This window comes from Rhinolophus sinicus, chromosome 1 (assembly GCF_057876585.1).
Source record: "Rhinolophus sinicus isolate RSI-liver-muscle chromosome 1, RSI-T2T, whole genome shotgun sequence".
NCBI lineage: Eukaryota > Metazoa > Chordata > Mammalia > Chiroptera > Rhinolophidae > Rhinolophus > Rhinolophus sinicus.
Genome location: NC_142501.1, coordinates 24,034,231 through 24,051,027, shown reverse-complemented (window position 1 = coordinate 24,051,027; position 16,797 = coordinate 24,034,231). Strand labels below are relative to the sequence as shown.

The following is a 16,797-nucleotide window of genomic DNA, read 5'->3' as shown; positions in this document are numbered from 1 at the left end:
CAACAATTTTTGTTAAATAAGGTGTCTTTAGCCAGAAACACAAGGTTATGTATGGTTGGCTATGTAATAAAAGGTTATGTACTGGTTGTCTAACAAAAATATTGTGACCAGAGGCTCACAGGAACCTCACCCTGTATTTCCCCTAGGAGCAATGGTCCAATATTCACTCATTCAGTGTTTGCAGAGATACTATAGAACCTATCCACCATGAATAATGAGACTTCAGGGTGTTATATCACCAGTCAGGAACTGAAACTGTTGATAGACTGTGATCAAACACCAACTCTGAGTTGACATTACAATAGCACATTTAAATGTGAGGACACAGGCCCCTTCTCAACACAGCATTTGAACAAAAGACCTTAGCAAGGACTGAGGTTCTGGTTACAAGGCTGAGTGGTGGTGGTTAAGGGGGGTAAGAGTATTTTCTGATCCAAAAAATGAGTATGAAAATACCTCCTCTTATAAAAACACAGAAGTGGCCAAATAGATTAACTCTCCAAAAAGAGAAAGGAAATAAAATTAAGGTTGGCTCCTTTCATTTGCTTGCTATGGCCAATCACCTGGATCCATGGTAAGAATTTATATGGATAGCACTTCACAGTTTACAAACTCATCACCTTGGGAACCTTGGGAGGAAGAGGCATTTAAATGTTGGTACTCTGGAAGTCTGAACAATGGCAACAGGTTATGTGGAGCAACACAATGGATTCCATAACTGACCCAAAGCAAATCTGTAGTGATCCAGCCAGTTAAACAGGATGTGCTTGGCCTTTCTCTGCAGTCTTAAGTTAATAACCATCGCAATGTCAGACATAGGTCTTATGTCCATGTCCATTACTGGATCAAATGTAGCTGTATCCACTGGGCTTGTTAAACATGAAGGCTTCAAAACAGGAAGTCTGAGAGACAGAGAGACAGAGAGAGACAGAGACAGAGACACTATTTACTATACGATTATAAAACATCAATTCATTCATTTACTCATTCTCTTATTCAGTAGGTTGTCCAACAAATGTTTGAGTGTCATTTATGGGCCAGGCATTGTGCCGGAAACTAATACTAAAGATATAATATATAAAAATCATGTTCCCTTGTAAATGTACTTAATGACACTGAATTATACATTTAAAAATAGTTAAAATGGCAAATTTTATGTCATGTATATTTTACCACAACAAAAATGGAGGAAGAATAAGCTACGTTTCCTATGCTCAGGTGCTCATCGTCAATGGAAGAACTAGATGGGTAAACATGATACAGCCTGAGGGTTATGTTATTTATAGGCACAGAGTATTACGGAGCATAAATGGAAAATTTATGTTTGTAATATTGAGTTTCTGTTTAGCAGAAGAAAGTTTCAAAAAAGTACATCATGAGGACATTATACTATAAAATATATAGTTATAATGAACATTATGTGTGAACTTTTCATAGTAAATTGGGTATATAAAGTAGTTCACTTTGGATGGGCTTATGTGACTAGAAAAATTGTTGATAATTCAGTTTTACATGTATTCGTTAAGTATACATAATTACATGGACACTTACATATTTACATATAAAACATATGCACAACTGTATCCTTAACTCATTCTCCATGTGTCGTTTACATAATTTTAGTTGTTACAACAGAGCCAGATGAAGCTATGAGAGGAAGAATGTGAAGAGAGTACAGAATTCAATGACCCATGAAAAGATTAACAAAGAGGATGAAGAGGGTTTTGAGAATTTGGTCTACAGAAGTCAGGCAATAAAAGTTGAACCTGGGAATACACCCTGTCTGAAGGGTGCAAACTTGAACCCTCTTTTCATAATGACTCTAAAAAGGACTTAGAGAACTATCTGAAATGTTGATAAAAATCACCTGAAAATGTACGTCTTAGATTCTGAGTCTCAGCCTCAAAAAGCCGCTGGATGAATAACCCCCCAGAACAGTTTAGAATTTAAATAGAGAGATCAAGTAAATTAAAACTTCAATGTGTATGTATGAATTTTGAATCATTGGGATAATCTCGTGTATTTATTATCATTGAAATAGTAAAGATATTTTGGTAAACTAGAGAATCTGAGAAATTACCCTTGGATTTTCCATTTAAATTGAGTTAACTGATTTTAGACTTGTTTAAAAGTTTAAAATAATTTGACTAATTTCAAAAATATAGTTGGAATATTTAAGAGAACTTGAGATTCCCCTAAATTTAATTTATTTGCTTCACAAAAATTAAGAACTTGAGAATATTTTGCTTGTTAGGTTTATAAACATGCATTTGAGGTATTTAAAGGGGAGTAAAATATATTAAAATATATTAAAATATAAATGTGCTTTAAAATATATAAGGGATTGTTATTCATTAAGTTGTACTGAGTCTAACTGTTAAAGATCAATCAGTTCAACTGAGTTAATCAAACATTAATCAACAAAATAATACAGACTATTGTTATCTTAGTAGAATTTATAGATAGAATAAGTAGATTTTTAATGGCCTTAAAACTTAACGAAAACTGGGTGTTTAATGAGTCACTCCAATAAAATGAATTTTTATTTTAAAACTAAAGTGATTACATTTTTCTAGTCACAAAAATCTCTTGGACATCAAAAAACCCATACTGATTCCTCGATTTTCAAAGCTTCTCCCCATGACATATTTACTAAGTTGATTAATCAAACCGAAGTGAATTTCTTTACTGTGTTTTTTTTTTAATAGAATGAAATTGAGAGAAAATTCTCTAAGAATTGCTAAAAAACACAATTTGCTAGCAGAGAGACAGTAAATGGAGTTGACGAGATGAGACATTCACGGGTATGACCTGTGGGAATATATTCAAAAGAATTGAAAGCAGGGTCTCAAAGAGATATCTGTACACCCATGTTCACAGCAGCATTATTCACAGTAGCAAAAATATGGAAGCCATCCAAGCATCCATCAACAGATGGATAAACAAAATATGGTATAGAAATACAATGGAATATTACCCTTATAAAGGAAGGTAATTCTGACACATGAAACAACATGAATGGACTCTGAAGACATTATGCTAAGTGCAATTAGCCAGTTACAAAAGGAAAAATACTGTATGATTCCACTTACATAAGGTATCCAGAATAATCAAATTCATAAAGACAGAAAGTAGAATGGCAGTTGCCAGAGACTTGTGGGGTGGGGAGAATGAGAAATTGCTGTTTAATGGGTACAGAGTTTTAGTTTTGCAAAATGAAAAAGTCTGGAGATGGATGGTGGCGATGATTACACAACAATGTGAGTGTACTTCTGCCACTGAACCATGCACTTACGAGTAAAAATGGTTAAGATTTTAAACAAACAGAAGTCAGCACATGCTCCTTCTGGTAATTATATAAATGGGCCTATGTGTGTTTAATAGTTTGACTCTTTGGTTCTTTTTCTAAAACAAATCCAACCTATCTCAAAAGAGAAACCAATGTCTAAAATAACATGAAAACTAAAATCCACCTTTGCCTGTAATATCAAAAGAGTGACTATTTCACACTTTCGTCTTTGACTTGTGTTGTAGAATTCACTTGCTTGCACTTCATTTTGTAGGCCTTGAATAACTCCCTTGCTTCTTTGGAGATGGGATTGACATCAGGGAGTGACTGAGAAAGATTTAAACTCAGGTGACATGGCTCATATAAACCCAGGGAGGTAAGATAGCATGATATAAAGGCACTTTTTACGGCAGAAAAATATATTTTTTGAAAGCAGGGTCTCACTGCTTTTCAGAAGACCCTGCACTTCAGCATATGTGAAATAACCATGGTAAGTCTAGAGTAACACAGTTCTGATGCCTGTCCCTAAAAATAAAGATCTTTTATATGTGCTCATACACATTCTGTAATATGAGTACCATTTACATACATGCACTCAAAATTTTAAAAGCTTCAAAAGTTTGATCAAAATCAATCAAGCTAGCTCATTACTTAACTATATGAAATTTAGAGATACTAATTTTAGAGATACCTCGACAAAAGTTCTAGCCTAAAATTCCTCAACAGAGATTTAGTGCAAGAGTGAAATGATTAAGAGAAGTTATTCTGAGCCATAGTTTTAACAATCCTCTAGTATTTCCAAGTTTCTTTGGAACATTACTTATCCTTTAAAAAAAATAACCGTATACTGATTTAATTTCACTTTAGAAAAAACTATATATGAACCCCACACAACTTTTATGAAATCATAGATTATGTAAATACAAATAATTCAATCAGTTAAGACACAGGAAATCAATTTCCCAAAGTTTAGGAATTACGCCTTTAGAAAAAACTAGGTGTTCATTTTTTTCTCTCAACTCTATCTTTACCTTCTAACCTCTCCTCATCCCAAACTCAGTTATTTTTCAGGTAAGGTCCATAAACTGCTATGGTAGCATCCGTATTGTAGAAATTACCAGGAAATACTAAAAGTTAAGAATCTAAAATTAGTCAGCATTGTTCCTGCTATGGTCTGTGCAGAGGTGCTATCATGAAGATGATTCAAGAAACCTCGGACCTACCGCCTCAGGGAAGCATAAAGGAAAAGATTTGCATTTTACAGGTGCCAGAGATAGCCTTAGACTTTGGGGATGCCATTTGTAGACCAAGGTGATGGCAAAATGCCCAGAAATCTTCACAGTAATGAACTTATTCACCTGGGGGCAACAGAAAGAATTGTCATTTCCTGCACAGAATTCTCACATCATACTCATAATTCAGGTGGAAATCAGACATTTACATGGCCTGTAAGGATATTTGGGTCCAACATTAACCGACAGCTTCAGTCTAATTCCATTAGGTCAGGAACGGATTTTCAGTTTTGTGCTGCAGATTCATTTGTTGTCACAATTTATTGAGGGAAAGAAGAGGAGTGCGGAGAAACTCTTTGCAATTAATGTGGTCCTGTCTTATAAAGAAAGTCAGATTCATTTTAGATTGAGAAAATTCTGGGCCTATTTACAGGTACTTCTGAGTCCTAACTCTAGCCCTGAGGCACAGTCCTTCTCTCCTGTAAAATACCGTTGATAACATCTGATCAACATCTGATTCCCTTGATGTCATTTATGGGGCTGCCAAGAGCTTAGAAGTTTTACAAGTCATAGTATTACTGTGAAACTTATTAGAGAGATCTTATAAATGACAAGTATGGAAAAGTAATGATAAACGAACAACTTCTTAAGCTTAAGTGGACATCTGCAGCTTTGTACAGCTTATTTAAAAGGTTTGTGGAGGGTTGGTGGTTCAATCCCTGCATGGGCCACTGTGAGCTGCGCCCTCCTTAAAAACAAACAAACAAATAAATTAATTAAATAAAAGGCTGTGGAGATGAATTGTCCTAATTAAGTCAGCTGCTATAAGCCTGCAAGGACTTTTGTTTGATTACAAGTTACATTCCCTTGCTTCCTGAAGGCTGCCAGGTGAGGTAATCTGAACTAAGTAATCTACCTCATGAACAACTCCTGATTTTTTTTTTTTAGATAAAGGGTAAGGCAATCCTGACTCCTGAGTGACAGGAAACTTGCACATGCAGGCTTGCCTGGTACAGTTTCTTTACCTGTTTTTTACTTCCCTAACCCTCCAGAACTAAGCAATACTTCTCTTAAAATGGCAATCTAAATAGTTTATGTAGTACACAAGGCCACCATAGATAATTTTGGTAAATTGTATAGAACAGAGACCTGGAGGTACTCTTCACACAGGAGCCTTCCAGTAGAAATATAACGTGAGCCACATAAGTAACTTTAAATTTTGTAGTTGCCACATTAAATAGAGTAAAAAGCAGGTGAAATTAATTTTAACATTTTATAACTAAATATATCCCAATATTAACATATAACCACTATAAAAATCATTATTATTTTACAGTCTCTTTTTTTTTGTAAGGAGGGCGCAGCTCACAGTGACCCATGTGGGGATCGAACCAGCAACGTTGGTGCCATCAGCACCACGCTCCAACTGAGCTAACCGGCCACCCCTACATTCTCATTTTGTGTACTAAGTTTTTAAAATCCGGTGTATTTAAAATCTGGTATTTACATCCACAGTGTATTTTAAGTGTTCCATAACCACATGTGGCTAGTGGCTTTCATATTGAACAGCACAGCTCTATATAAATGGTGCCCAGGTTGGTTGTGCAGTGTATCACATAAAGTGGCTGTGGGAACAGAGCCAGGGATGGTTTCCAGGCTCTCGGCCTCACGCTAAAGGGTGCTGGCTCAGGTAGTAAATGGCCATCAACTATGATTGGATGGCCATCAGCTGTGGCTAGTTGGCCGTCTGCTGTAACCAGTGAGCCATTGGCCACTAATATAACTGCTGTGGCTACGCTAGCAGCAAATGGGGGCTAGCAAGAAGATGGTGGCTGGCAAGCGCGGATTGCACGGCGGAGTCGAGGGGAGTCGGTCGGTTGGCGGAAAAGAGGACAGCAGGTCGCACGTCGTGTGAATCCAGCCTCCAATGAGACTATAGTGGTGTGACTCCCCTACCTATGGCTCCATGGGTGTTCCTTTTTGGCCTCACCATATCCTGTGTTCTTATGTGGGGAGCAGGACCAGAAACCCCGCCTGACACTCTGCATGACACATGGCGCAGCAAGCAGGGTCTCCTGCACAACAGTGGCCCTGGATATAAATGCAGCATGCACACACCACACACACACAGTAACTATATATGAACTGACAAAGCCCACCACAGAGGTTACAGAGTGGCCACTCACAGTATTTGGTTTAGTCTTCTCAGAGTATGAATTAATTGCCAACTTTTACATATCAGGCTATTTCACCAAAAAAATCTGAACTTATGGCTTTTTAAAAATCATAAAATATAGCAAGCCCAAGCCTATATTCCTATGTGGCAACAGCCTTCAGGCCCTGGATAGAGGCTGTCCCCTTCAGGGGACACACACTTCCTGATTCACAGTAGTGCCACCTGGCAAGCTCACTCTTACATTATCTGAATTTCTGATCCTCGATCCTACAGAGCTACACACCAAGATATTAACGGAGGTAATTAATGCACAGTGAGATTGAGAAGACTGTTACTTTGAACATTGTATACTTTCATATTATTAAAATGCTTTTATAGTGGGCACAAAATGCTTCTCTAATAATTTTTTAAAGCCACTGTTTAAAGTAACTGCTGCTTAGCAAAGCCGAATCTATCAAGAAAGGGACCAAATAAGCAAAGTGCCAAGTGAAATGAAGAACTGAAATATTTATCAGATCAATTGGGTGGTGTAGACAGCCAAACTGAATAATTTAGTCCTCTCAATCCTCTTTTCCCCAATAGCATATTTTAGAAACTCAAAATAAATTATTAACACAGCTTAAGAAATGATTAGAAGAATGATAAATTGTAAAATGATACCCAAATTTCAACTGGATCATCAAGTTTTCCCTTTGGAGGCCACGTCCATTCCTGTACAATGTTTCCTTTTTTGCTGATCACCCTGCCTCCATCTTGATTAAACATCATTGATATTATTTGGCTACAAAAAAGACAAAAACATGACTCCTTCAGAAGAAAAATTCAGGGACTCTGACACGGCAGAGGCGATGGAAGTCACCAGCTCACAGCCTTTACAAGAACAGGACTTCCTCCTATCACATTCTTAGAGGATGGTCACCTTGCCTATACCTGAATATCTCCCTTGACGGGAAGGTGAGTATATACCTCTCAGCTGATCAATATTTCCCTTCTCGGAGATACATCGCCTCCCACTTCACCACCCCTCACCTAGAATCATAGGAATGGGTCCTACCAGCCATGATTATATACCAGGCTGCCTTGGCTGCAGTTCATTGAATCAGGGGTGGAAATTTGACCCAGAACTGTGTTCCCAATGGATGCAACAACATATACAAAGGGCAATGAGGAAGGTGGTTGGCGCATTGCATTCAAGAGACTGAAAGAAAGCCAGTGTGGCTAGAGTCCAGAGTGGTGCAAATGAGGTTGCAGTGATTGGCAGGCAGGGGCCAGATGGGCAGGGTTTCCTAAGGCGTATCATGTATTTTAAAGCAAAAAGTCATAGAAGGGTTCAATAACAAAGCAAAGAGGTGACATGGTCAAAGGAACCAAAGTAAATGCTGGAGAAAAGAGGTCATGGCAGGAGAGAGGATGATAGCTTGGGCTAGGGCAGAGGTGAGCGAGATGGAGACACACAATGGGATTCAAGAACCATCTAAGTCTGGATAGATGGGCTCTGGGTGGTGAAGAACAAGCATGTGTCCATTTTATCTGCCCTATCCTTTATATGTCTGTTAATGCAACCTAGTATTTTATTAGTTTTTTCGGCTCAGGAGCATCACACTATGTATTCATGTCTAAATCATCTTTATGTCTTCTCTCTTCTCAGCACAGCACCTGGCACACAGAAGGGGCATAATAAAAGTCTGAATTGCACTGACAAAATGGATTCAATTAAATAAATACATATTGGGTAATTATTAGATGCAAGACACTGTTAAGTATCTTGGGATGCCCAGAGTGAGGTGTTCTCTCTGCACGCAGAACATTTTCAGTCCAATGCTAATAATTACTTTGATAGATAACATTTGTTGGTAGCCTACTACTGTGTTTCCCTGAAAATAAGACCTAGCCGGACCATCAGCTCTAACGCGTCTTTTGGAGCATTTTGGAGCATTCGCTCCAAAAGACGCGTTAGAGCTGATGGTCCGGCTAGGTCTTATTTTCAGGGAAACACAGTATGTGCGAAGTCTTAAATACATGTTTTAAATAGGCAGTGTTGCTCGATGGTAACAAACACTGTAGAGCCAGACAGTTAATGGTATTGAACCTGACTCTTCCATTTCTTAATTGTGTGGAATATATTTAACTTTTCTGTGGCTCCGTTTCTTTATCTTAAAAATGGTGTTAACAACAGCATCTACCTCACAGAGCTGTTGTGAGGACTTACTGAGTTAATACCTGTAAAGCAGTTTGAACAGAGCCAGGAACCTTATAAGTTCTCTGAAGGTAATGACTTTTATTATTAACTCCATCTATAGGCATTATGAGTCCCATTTCCCAGATGAGAAAACAGGCTAAGGGAGGTTAGTACCTGCAGCCTAATGCAGAGTTCAACAGAGGGGCATACCATTTAATGGAACAATAACACTTCACAGTATAAAAGGGGTGCTTTTGGCTTGAGGAGACTGCAGTCTAACAGGCTGCAGGAGCAAAGCGACCAAACCAGTGAAAAAAGCAGAAATAGAAGTCCCAACTCTTGGACACCCAGGGCACATTCCTTTCCTGAACAGCCTGCCCTTTCACTCACCCTGGGTGTCCAGCCTTCAGCTGTTCTCATTCCTGTGAGGAACCTCAGGGAAAACCCTAACCACGCACCCGCACACTGCAGTAGGAGCTTGAGCTACAGCAGCTGCCTCCTGCCTGCGTGGCTTTCCCTATACACTGGATTTTGGCAACAAGGGTCCCAGGCCACACACCCCTTTTATTCATCTTCCTGCTGGTGCTAGTTGCTGAGCCTTCTCACCAAGACTTCCCTTTGGTGGGACAACAGATGCACAAAAAGATTGGTTTAAAAGATCATTAACGGTAATATAATGAAATCCCTTTGGAAGCAGTTTTTTGTTGTTTTTTTGCCTTCTCTTTCAGAGACTTCTGCTGAAAGCAGACAGTACCCTCTGCCAAGAAATGGTCTGTGGTGCCCAGGATGAAATTACACAGGGGCAGGACTTAACTGTGAGGCTTAGCATTTTGGGCTTCTGTGACGTTCCCAAAATATCATCAGCAGATGGTGTTGTATTCATCTACTTAGTTACTATTATCAAAGAACACAGGGAGAAGACGAGGAAGGCAACCACAAGTCGGAAGAAAATTTGTCATCTCCTGTTTGTTTCATGGATTTCTCATCTTGGACATTTAATTTTATGTAACAAATAATCAAGGGGACAATTTCCCAGTGTAAACTATACTCTTGGGCAATACTGTAATAAAGTCTGACCAGGGCACTGAACATCTGGCTTCTACCCAGAAAGTAAAGACTTGGGATGTAATTTTATTTCAACTTTAATTTTGTTGACTTGTAATTCTGTAAATCTGTCTGTAAGTTAGTACTAAAGAAGATCTCAAAAATCATGTGGCCCTATTATTGTTTTTATTTACAATTTTTATTTAAAGCTTTTATTTTTAATATTATTTAAATTACCAGGGGAATTTTAAAAATATTTCATAAATTTGTAAACAAAGAATATCAGGTTTAGGTGCAATTTTCTTATAGGCAGAATGGAAATAATGACATCTACTTTAACCATGCAAGACAGCAAATTATATATTAATACTTTGAGCTCTGTCCTCTTTTTTTAATATAACAGCTTTGATTGAGCTACAATTCACATGTCATACTATTCACCAGTTAAAGTGTATATAATTTAGTGATTTCTAGTATATTTATAGAATTGTGCAACTATCATCACAATCAATTTTAGAACATTTTCATCACCCCAAAAAGAAATCACAAACCCATTAGCAGCGACTCCCCATTCTCTCCCGTTGGCACCTTGGCAACCACTTATCTACTTTCTGTGGATATAGATTTGCCTGTTCTGGATATTTCATATAAATTGAATCAGACAATATATAGTCTTTTGTGACTGGTTTCTTTCATAATTCATTCAAGGTTAATCCATGTTATAACATTCATTGTTTTATGACTGAGGAATATTCCATTGTATGGATATATCACATTTTATTTATCAGTTATCAGTTTTCTGTTAGCTGAGTGCTTATTTCCTTTTTGAGGATGTGTAAATGGTGTTGCAATGGAATTATCATAGGGCCTAACAAATGGGGACTCTATTTTTAGCTGACTTCAGGACAAGAAGTACTTTTTTCACTAGGAATTCAAAATGCCTGCCATAAAGAGAAAGAAAGGTAAGCATGTATATGTGTATATATGCATGTATATGTGAATGTGAACTCTATTTTGAAGAATTTAAAAAATACTTTGTCTTGGATACATTGGCAGAAGGGATAAGAGATTGAGAGGAAAGGAAATTTTTAATTTCCATGTAACACAATTGTAATTTTACTTGGAAAAAATGGAACTTTTTTCCCAAAAAAAATTTTGCCACATGTATGAATTACTTTTATCATATATATATATATATATGTATGTATATGTATATTTAACAGTAAATTCTCTGGTTAAAGTTGCAGAGCTCTTCAGCAACCCTTAGCTAGAGCCAACATTTGCAGAGTGTTGGAGGAAAGTAAAGGCTCACATAAGAATGAATTAATAAGGGGAGATCCAAGATGGCAGAGTAGATAAACACCATGCCTGCATCCTTCCATGAATACATTAAAACTGCAACTAAATTATAGAACAATCAACCTGGAGAACCATCTGAAGTCTAGTCAAACAGAAGTCTTATAACTAAAAACGTAAAGAAGCCACATCGAGACTGGTAGGAGGGGCAGAGATGCGGAACAGGCCCCAAACCTTCCTGTGGTGGTAGAGAATCAGGAAGGATACCTCAGCCGTGGAGTTTTCCCAGAGGAGTGAGAGACCCCAGCCCCACACATCAGGCTCCCCAGCCCAGAGTATTGGTGCTGGGAAGAGGAGCTCCTGAAACATCTGGCTGTGAAAAACAATGGGAATTCCAACTGTTCGGGTGGGATAGAAGGTTGTGGGAAACCGAGATGCCCTCTTAAACGGCCGCACACAGACTCACTCGCTCGCAGGCACTCACCTTGGGCTCCAGCCAAGGGATGGTGACTTGGCAGCCTCAGAGACATATGGGGCAGATTGAGGAGTGTGGCTTTAGGGGGAAGACTGGAGGACAGTCGGCATTTTTCTGGTGAGAAGTCCTCCTCCTGTGCAGCCAGCAGGCAGGAGCCATTTTTCCTATGTTGAGCCCACCCCCACAGGCCAAATCTGTATCTGATTGGCCTGGTGAGATCCACTGCTCTGCCTTATTGCCTCAGCTGGGACCCCACCCCACCCAACTCACGCACCATCAGAGGCACTTTCTTGAGCAGCTAGCCCCTTCCTCATTGCTCTCTTTCTAGGAAAACTATCAGAATCCATGGGCCCCAGGTGGGCAGGGACTGGCCTCAATGTGCTCTGACTTTTGTTGAATTGCTCCAGGCCCAGCACTGGCACCAAACCAGAGTCTATATTAACCTGGTGACCACAACTCTTCCCACTCTAGTGACTCCCTGAGACCCCATCCTGCCTCACCAAACTTGCATACCGCACAAGGTTCTTTCAGCAGCTGAACCGCAAGTGAGCTGGCAGGTGACAGCAGGCCTCCAGGTGCCCTGGCTTTTTGCAAAGTTACCCCAACCCTGGTACTAGTGGCAGCCATCCCTGGTTCACAGCATGGCCTCTTCCACGCACCTCCAGGTGTAGCACAGGCAGCAAACCACTGAGGATCGCTTTGTAGCTCCTACCAGGTAGCCCTCGACCAGTCACGGGTGGTGGCTGACATGGCCTGCACAGGAGCCCCTCCCAAGAGGCTCCAGAACCAACATACTTGGAGGTTGGCTTCAGACTAAAGCAAACACTACCCAATTAGTCCCAAAGTGGCACACACAAAGGGTGGTCTCAATAGGCACCAGAACCTGCTGGGGCGAATCCCACTCAGTGGGGTAAGTCTCCCGTACAGCAGCCCATACGCTGTGGACATGGCCAAACCCCACAGCCAGTCAGCCTGGGGGTCAATCCCACCCACTAAGTGCTTATTTCCTTCGCTAGGTTAGGAAATTTTTAGTCATTATTTCTTCAACTAGGTTCTCAATCCCTTGCTTTCTGTTCTCCTTCTGGTGCCCCTATGATGTGAATGTTGGTGCACTTGATGCTGTCCCAGAGGTCTCTTAAACTATCCTCATTTTTTCTTTTTTTCTTTTTGCTGTTCTGATTGGGTGTTTTCTGCTATCTTGTCTTCTAAATCACTGATTCGATCCTCTGCTTCATCTAGTCTGCTGGTGGATTCTTTATTTCAGTTATTGTATTCTTTACTTCTGACTGGTTATTTTTTATGGTTTCTATGTCCTTTTTTATGCTGCTATCTCTTTGTTGAAGTTCTCACTAAGTTCCTTGAGCATCCTTACAACCATTGTTTTGAACTCTGTCTCTGGTAGGTTGCTTGTCTCCATTTCAATTGGTTCTTTTTCTGGAGTTTTCTCCTGTTCTTTCATTTGGGACGTACTTCTTTCTTTTCTCTTCTTGACTGCCTCTCTGTGTTTATTCCTATGTATTAGATAGATCTGCTATGTCTCCCGGCAATAAAGTTTCAACTATAACAGGAGAGCACCCGCAACCCACACAGGGGACACTCCTGGAGTACCTGGAGCAGGTGACAAGGGAGACTGTGCCACTGGGCCCCACAGGACACCTACTACATGAGACCACCCAGCCAAGACAGGGAGACATATGTGTATCCTTGAAACTAATATAATATTGTATGTTAGCTATATTTTAATAAAAATCTTAAAATGCAACAAAAAAAGTTTTAATTAAGAAAAAAGGATCAATTGATAAGGATTCAACATTAATAAATTGTACTTAAGCAAAGACAGACCCAGTTATAAGGACTCTGATATAAGAAGTAGACAGCTCAGGGGCAGGCCCAGTGGCTCAGGCGGTTGGAGCTCCATGCTCCTAACTCCGAAGGCTGCCGGTTCGATTCCCACATGGGTCAGTGGGTCTCAAACACAAGGTTGCTGGTTCAACTCTTCAAGTTCCGCAAGTGATGGTGGGCTCCGCCCCCTGCGACAAGATTGAACACGGCACCTTGAGCTGAGCTGCCTCCCGGATGGCTCAGTTGGTTGGAGTGCAGGCTCTCAACCACAAGGTTGCCAGTTTGATTCCTTGAGACCCACAAGGGATGGAGTCCCGCAAGGGATGGTGGGCAACTAGCAATGGCAACTGGACCTGGAACTGAGCTGAGCCCTCCACAACTAAAGCTGAAAGGACAACAACTTGACTTGGAAAAAAATCCTGGAAGTACACACTGTTCCCCAATAAAGTCCTGTTCCCCTTCCCCAATAAAATCTTAAAAAAAAAAAAAAAAAAGTGGACATCTCAGCAGAATCTGGTACTCCAGAGTCAGGTGCAGTAGGATCCAGCCTGCACTGAACTCAGCCCTCAGTCCTTCAGGTTAGATGTTTTCACCTTCTTAGATAAAACTGAACACTGATCTCAGATGCCTCAGAACATCTTTGGCAGTTGACTTTGTATCAGTACATTGTAGAGGAGGATATGGAGTTTATCACTATAGACTATAAGCTTACACCCTCTCTACCAGTTCTTTGTTATCTTCACACTGTCCCAAGTGTCATTACATATTGACACCTTAATTAGGTGGACCCTATCAGACTATTAGAGTCAGACTATTAGGTACTAACACTAGGGAAATCTAGCTCCCAAAGGAAATTATTTTTGTCTGGATAAGTTACACATTATATCACATAATAAGGGTATTTATGAGACAAAATTAGACAAGATATACTAATGTAATGGGGAGAAAATCAGAATCCATAAATGTTATATTATCTAAAATGTCTAGTTTTCAGTAAAAATTAAAAGACATGCAAAGAAACAGGAAAATGTATCCTCTATACAGAAACAAACAAACAAAAAAAGCAAGAAATAGAAGCTGTATTTATTGGGCCCAGATACTGGACTTACCAGGCAACAACTTTAAAGCAGCTATTATAAATATGTTTCTTAAAAACTAAAGGAAATCATGTTTTTTTAATGAAAGGAAAGTATGATGACAATGTCTCATCAGACAGGGAAGGTCAACAATGAGATAGAAATTTAAAAAATGGATATTCTGTAATTGCAAAGTACAATAATGGAAATGAAAAATTCACTAGAGGGACCCTAAGGCCTATTTGATCTGGCAAAATAAAGAATCAGTAAACTTGCAGATAGCTCAATAGAGATTATCTAATTTGCAGAACATAAAGGAAAGAGTGAAGAAAAATGGATAAAGTCTCAGAGTCCTATAGGCCACCAACATAAATACAACGGGAGTACCAGAAGAGGTAGAGAGAAATGGGCATAACAAATATTTAAGAAAATAATGGCCTAAAACTTTCCAAATTTGATGAAAAACATTTATCTACACATCTAAAAAAGCGCAACAACAACAAACTCCAATTGGATAAACTCAAAGAGATCCACACCTACACACATCATAGTCAAACTGTTAGAAGCCAATGACATACCAAAAATCTTGAAAGCAACAAGAGAACAATTATATAAAAAATGAAGTGCAAATGGGCCTGACACATAGTAAGTGCTCAATAAATGTTAAGTGTCTATGAACTGAATCTTCAGGCTTACAAGAGAATCAACTAGTATCCTTCTAGAAGGGTACATACAAGAACGAAAATGCCAACCCAACTTCAGGAAAACATGGGTCCTGAGCTGTTTTTCCAATAGTGAGGATAAATTGTGTGATATTGTCCATAGTCTAGGCTAGAAATAGGCAAACTACAACCTGCAGGCCAAATTTGGCCTGCTGCTTGTTTTTGTAAATAAAATTTTATTAGAACACTGCCATGCCAATTTGTTTATATGTTGGCTATGGCTGCTTTCATGCTATAATGGCAGAGTTGAATAGTTACAACAGAGACTGTATGCACTGCAAAGCCTAAAATACTTGCTTTCTGGCCTTTTAGAGAAAAAGTTTGCCAGGCGCTTGTCTAGATAATTCTCCCTCATTTCCTCCACTGAACATCACCACAGCATTGGAAAAGCTGCTGCTTCCCATCTGATCATATCCTGAGAGATTGCTGCTGACGCGAATCAAGTTCTATTTACTCTATTTGTTACCTACCCAGCATCCATTCTCTATCCCTTCCTTCCTTTCTAACAAATTCCTGTTCATTCAGCTCTTCACCCTTCACTGAATCCATCCCAATTTACAGGGGTAGATACTGAATAGTTTAAGCCCATAGGTGCATAGCATGCCCTTGATAGCTGTTTTTGGTTCAGGAGTGGGCCTGTGAATAAATTGGCTTAAAGAGACTATAAGGAAGGACATATAGTTTATTATTGAAAAACAGGATTTTTTTCTCCCTGCTAGACATGAAAAGGAGCATGTAGTGAGTGTCTCTAGTAACAACCAGGGGTACCACCTTGAAAGAAAGAATGCCAAGATAGCCAAAGGTAGAGATGAAAAGAGCCTTGGTCCTTGATGATATCACTGAATCATAACTTGTACTATATTTAGAGCCCATTCTATCTCCAATTTGGAATGGGATTTTTCTGTTACTTGATATAAAGCATGCTAACTCCACTTTTAGCAAAAAATAATCTATTGCAACCCCTTTTATTAAATATCTATGGTTAGCTCTCTTAGAATCCTGTCTGTCCCAGCCTCCCCATCCCCACCACCAATAGCCTGACACAAATATTCCCAAAGTCTTGTTCATTCATTGAAATATTTATTAAGCACTCACTATATACTAGGCATATACTCAGTATCAGGGATAAAGCAATGAAGAAGGCAGACATGGTCTCTCCCATAAATGAGCTTACATTCTAGTTGCACAGGCCCAGTAAATGAAAATGTAATGTCACATTATGATTAGTACTAAGAAATAAATAAAGTCATCACTAAAATAATGAAAAGGGAAGAACAGAGCTTCTTAACATGGGTAGTCAAAAAAGGTTTTTTTTGGAAAACAGTCTGGAAATTCCTCAAAAAGTTAAAAATAGAGTTACGATATGACCCAGCAATTCCACTCTTAGGTAGTTATTCAAGAGAAATAAAAACGTTATGTCCACACAAAACTTCTACATGAATGTTCGCAGTAACCTTATTCATAGT

The 16,797-nt window shown here is 39.2% G+C and overlaps 1 protein-coding gene across 1 annotated transcript in view; it reads right to left on the bottom strand.

Annotated features, from left to right (window-relative positions):
- LOC148759021 (uncharacterized protein C3orf20-like) overlaps nt 1-16,797 on the bottom strand; it is an 82,080-nt gene that overhangs the window by 29,570 nt on the left and 35,713 nt on the right. The window contains 4 exon segments of the mRNA XM_088789700.1: nt 724-886; nt 3,509-3,616; nt 4,513-4,647; nt 7,358-7,478. Of these exon segments, the coding sequence (XP_088645826.1) occupies nt 724-886; nt 3,509-3,616; nt 4,513-4,647; nt 7,358-7,478 (527 nt within the window).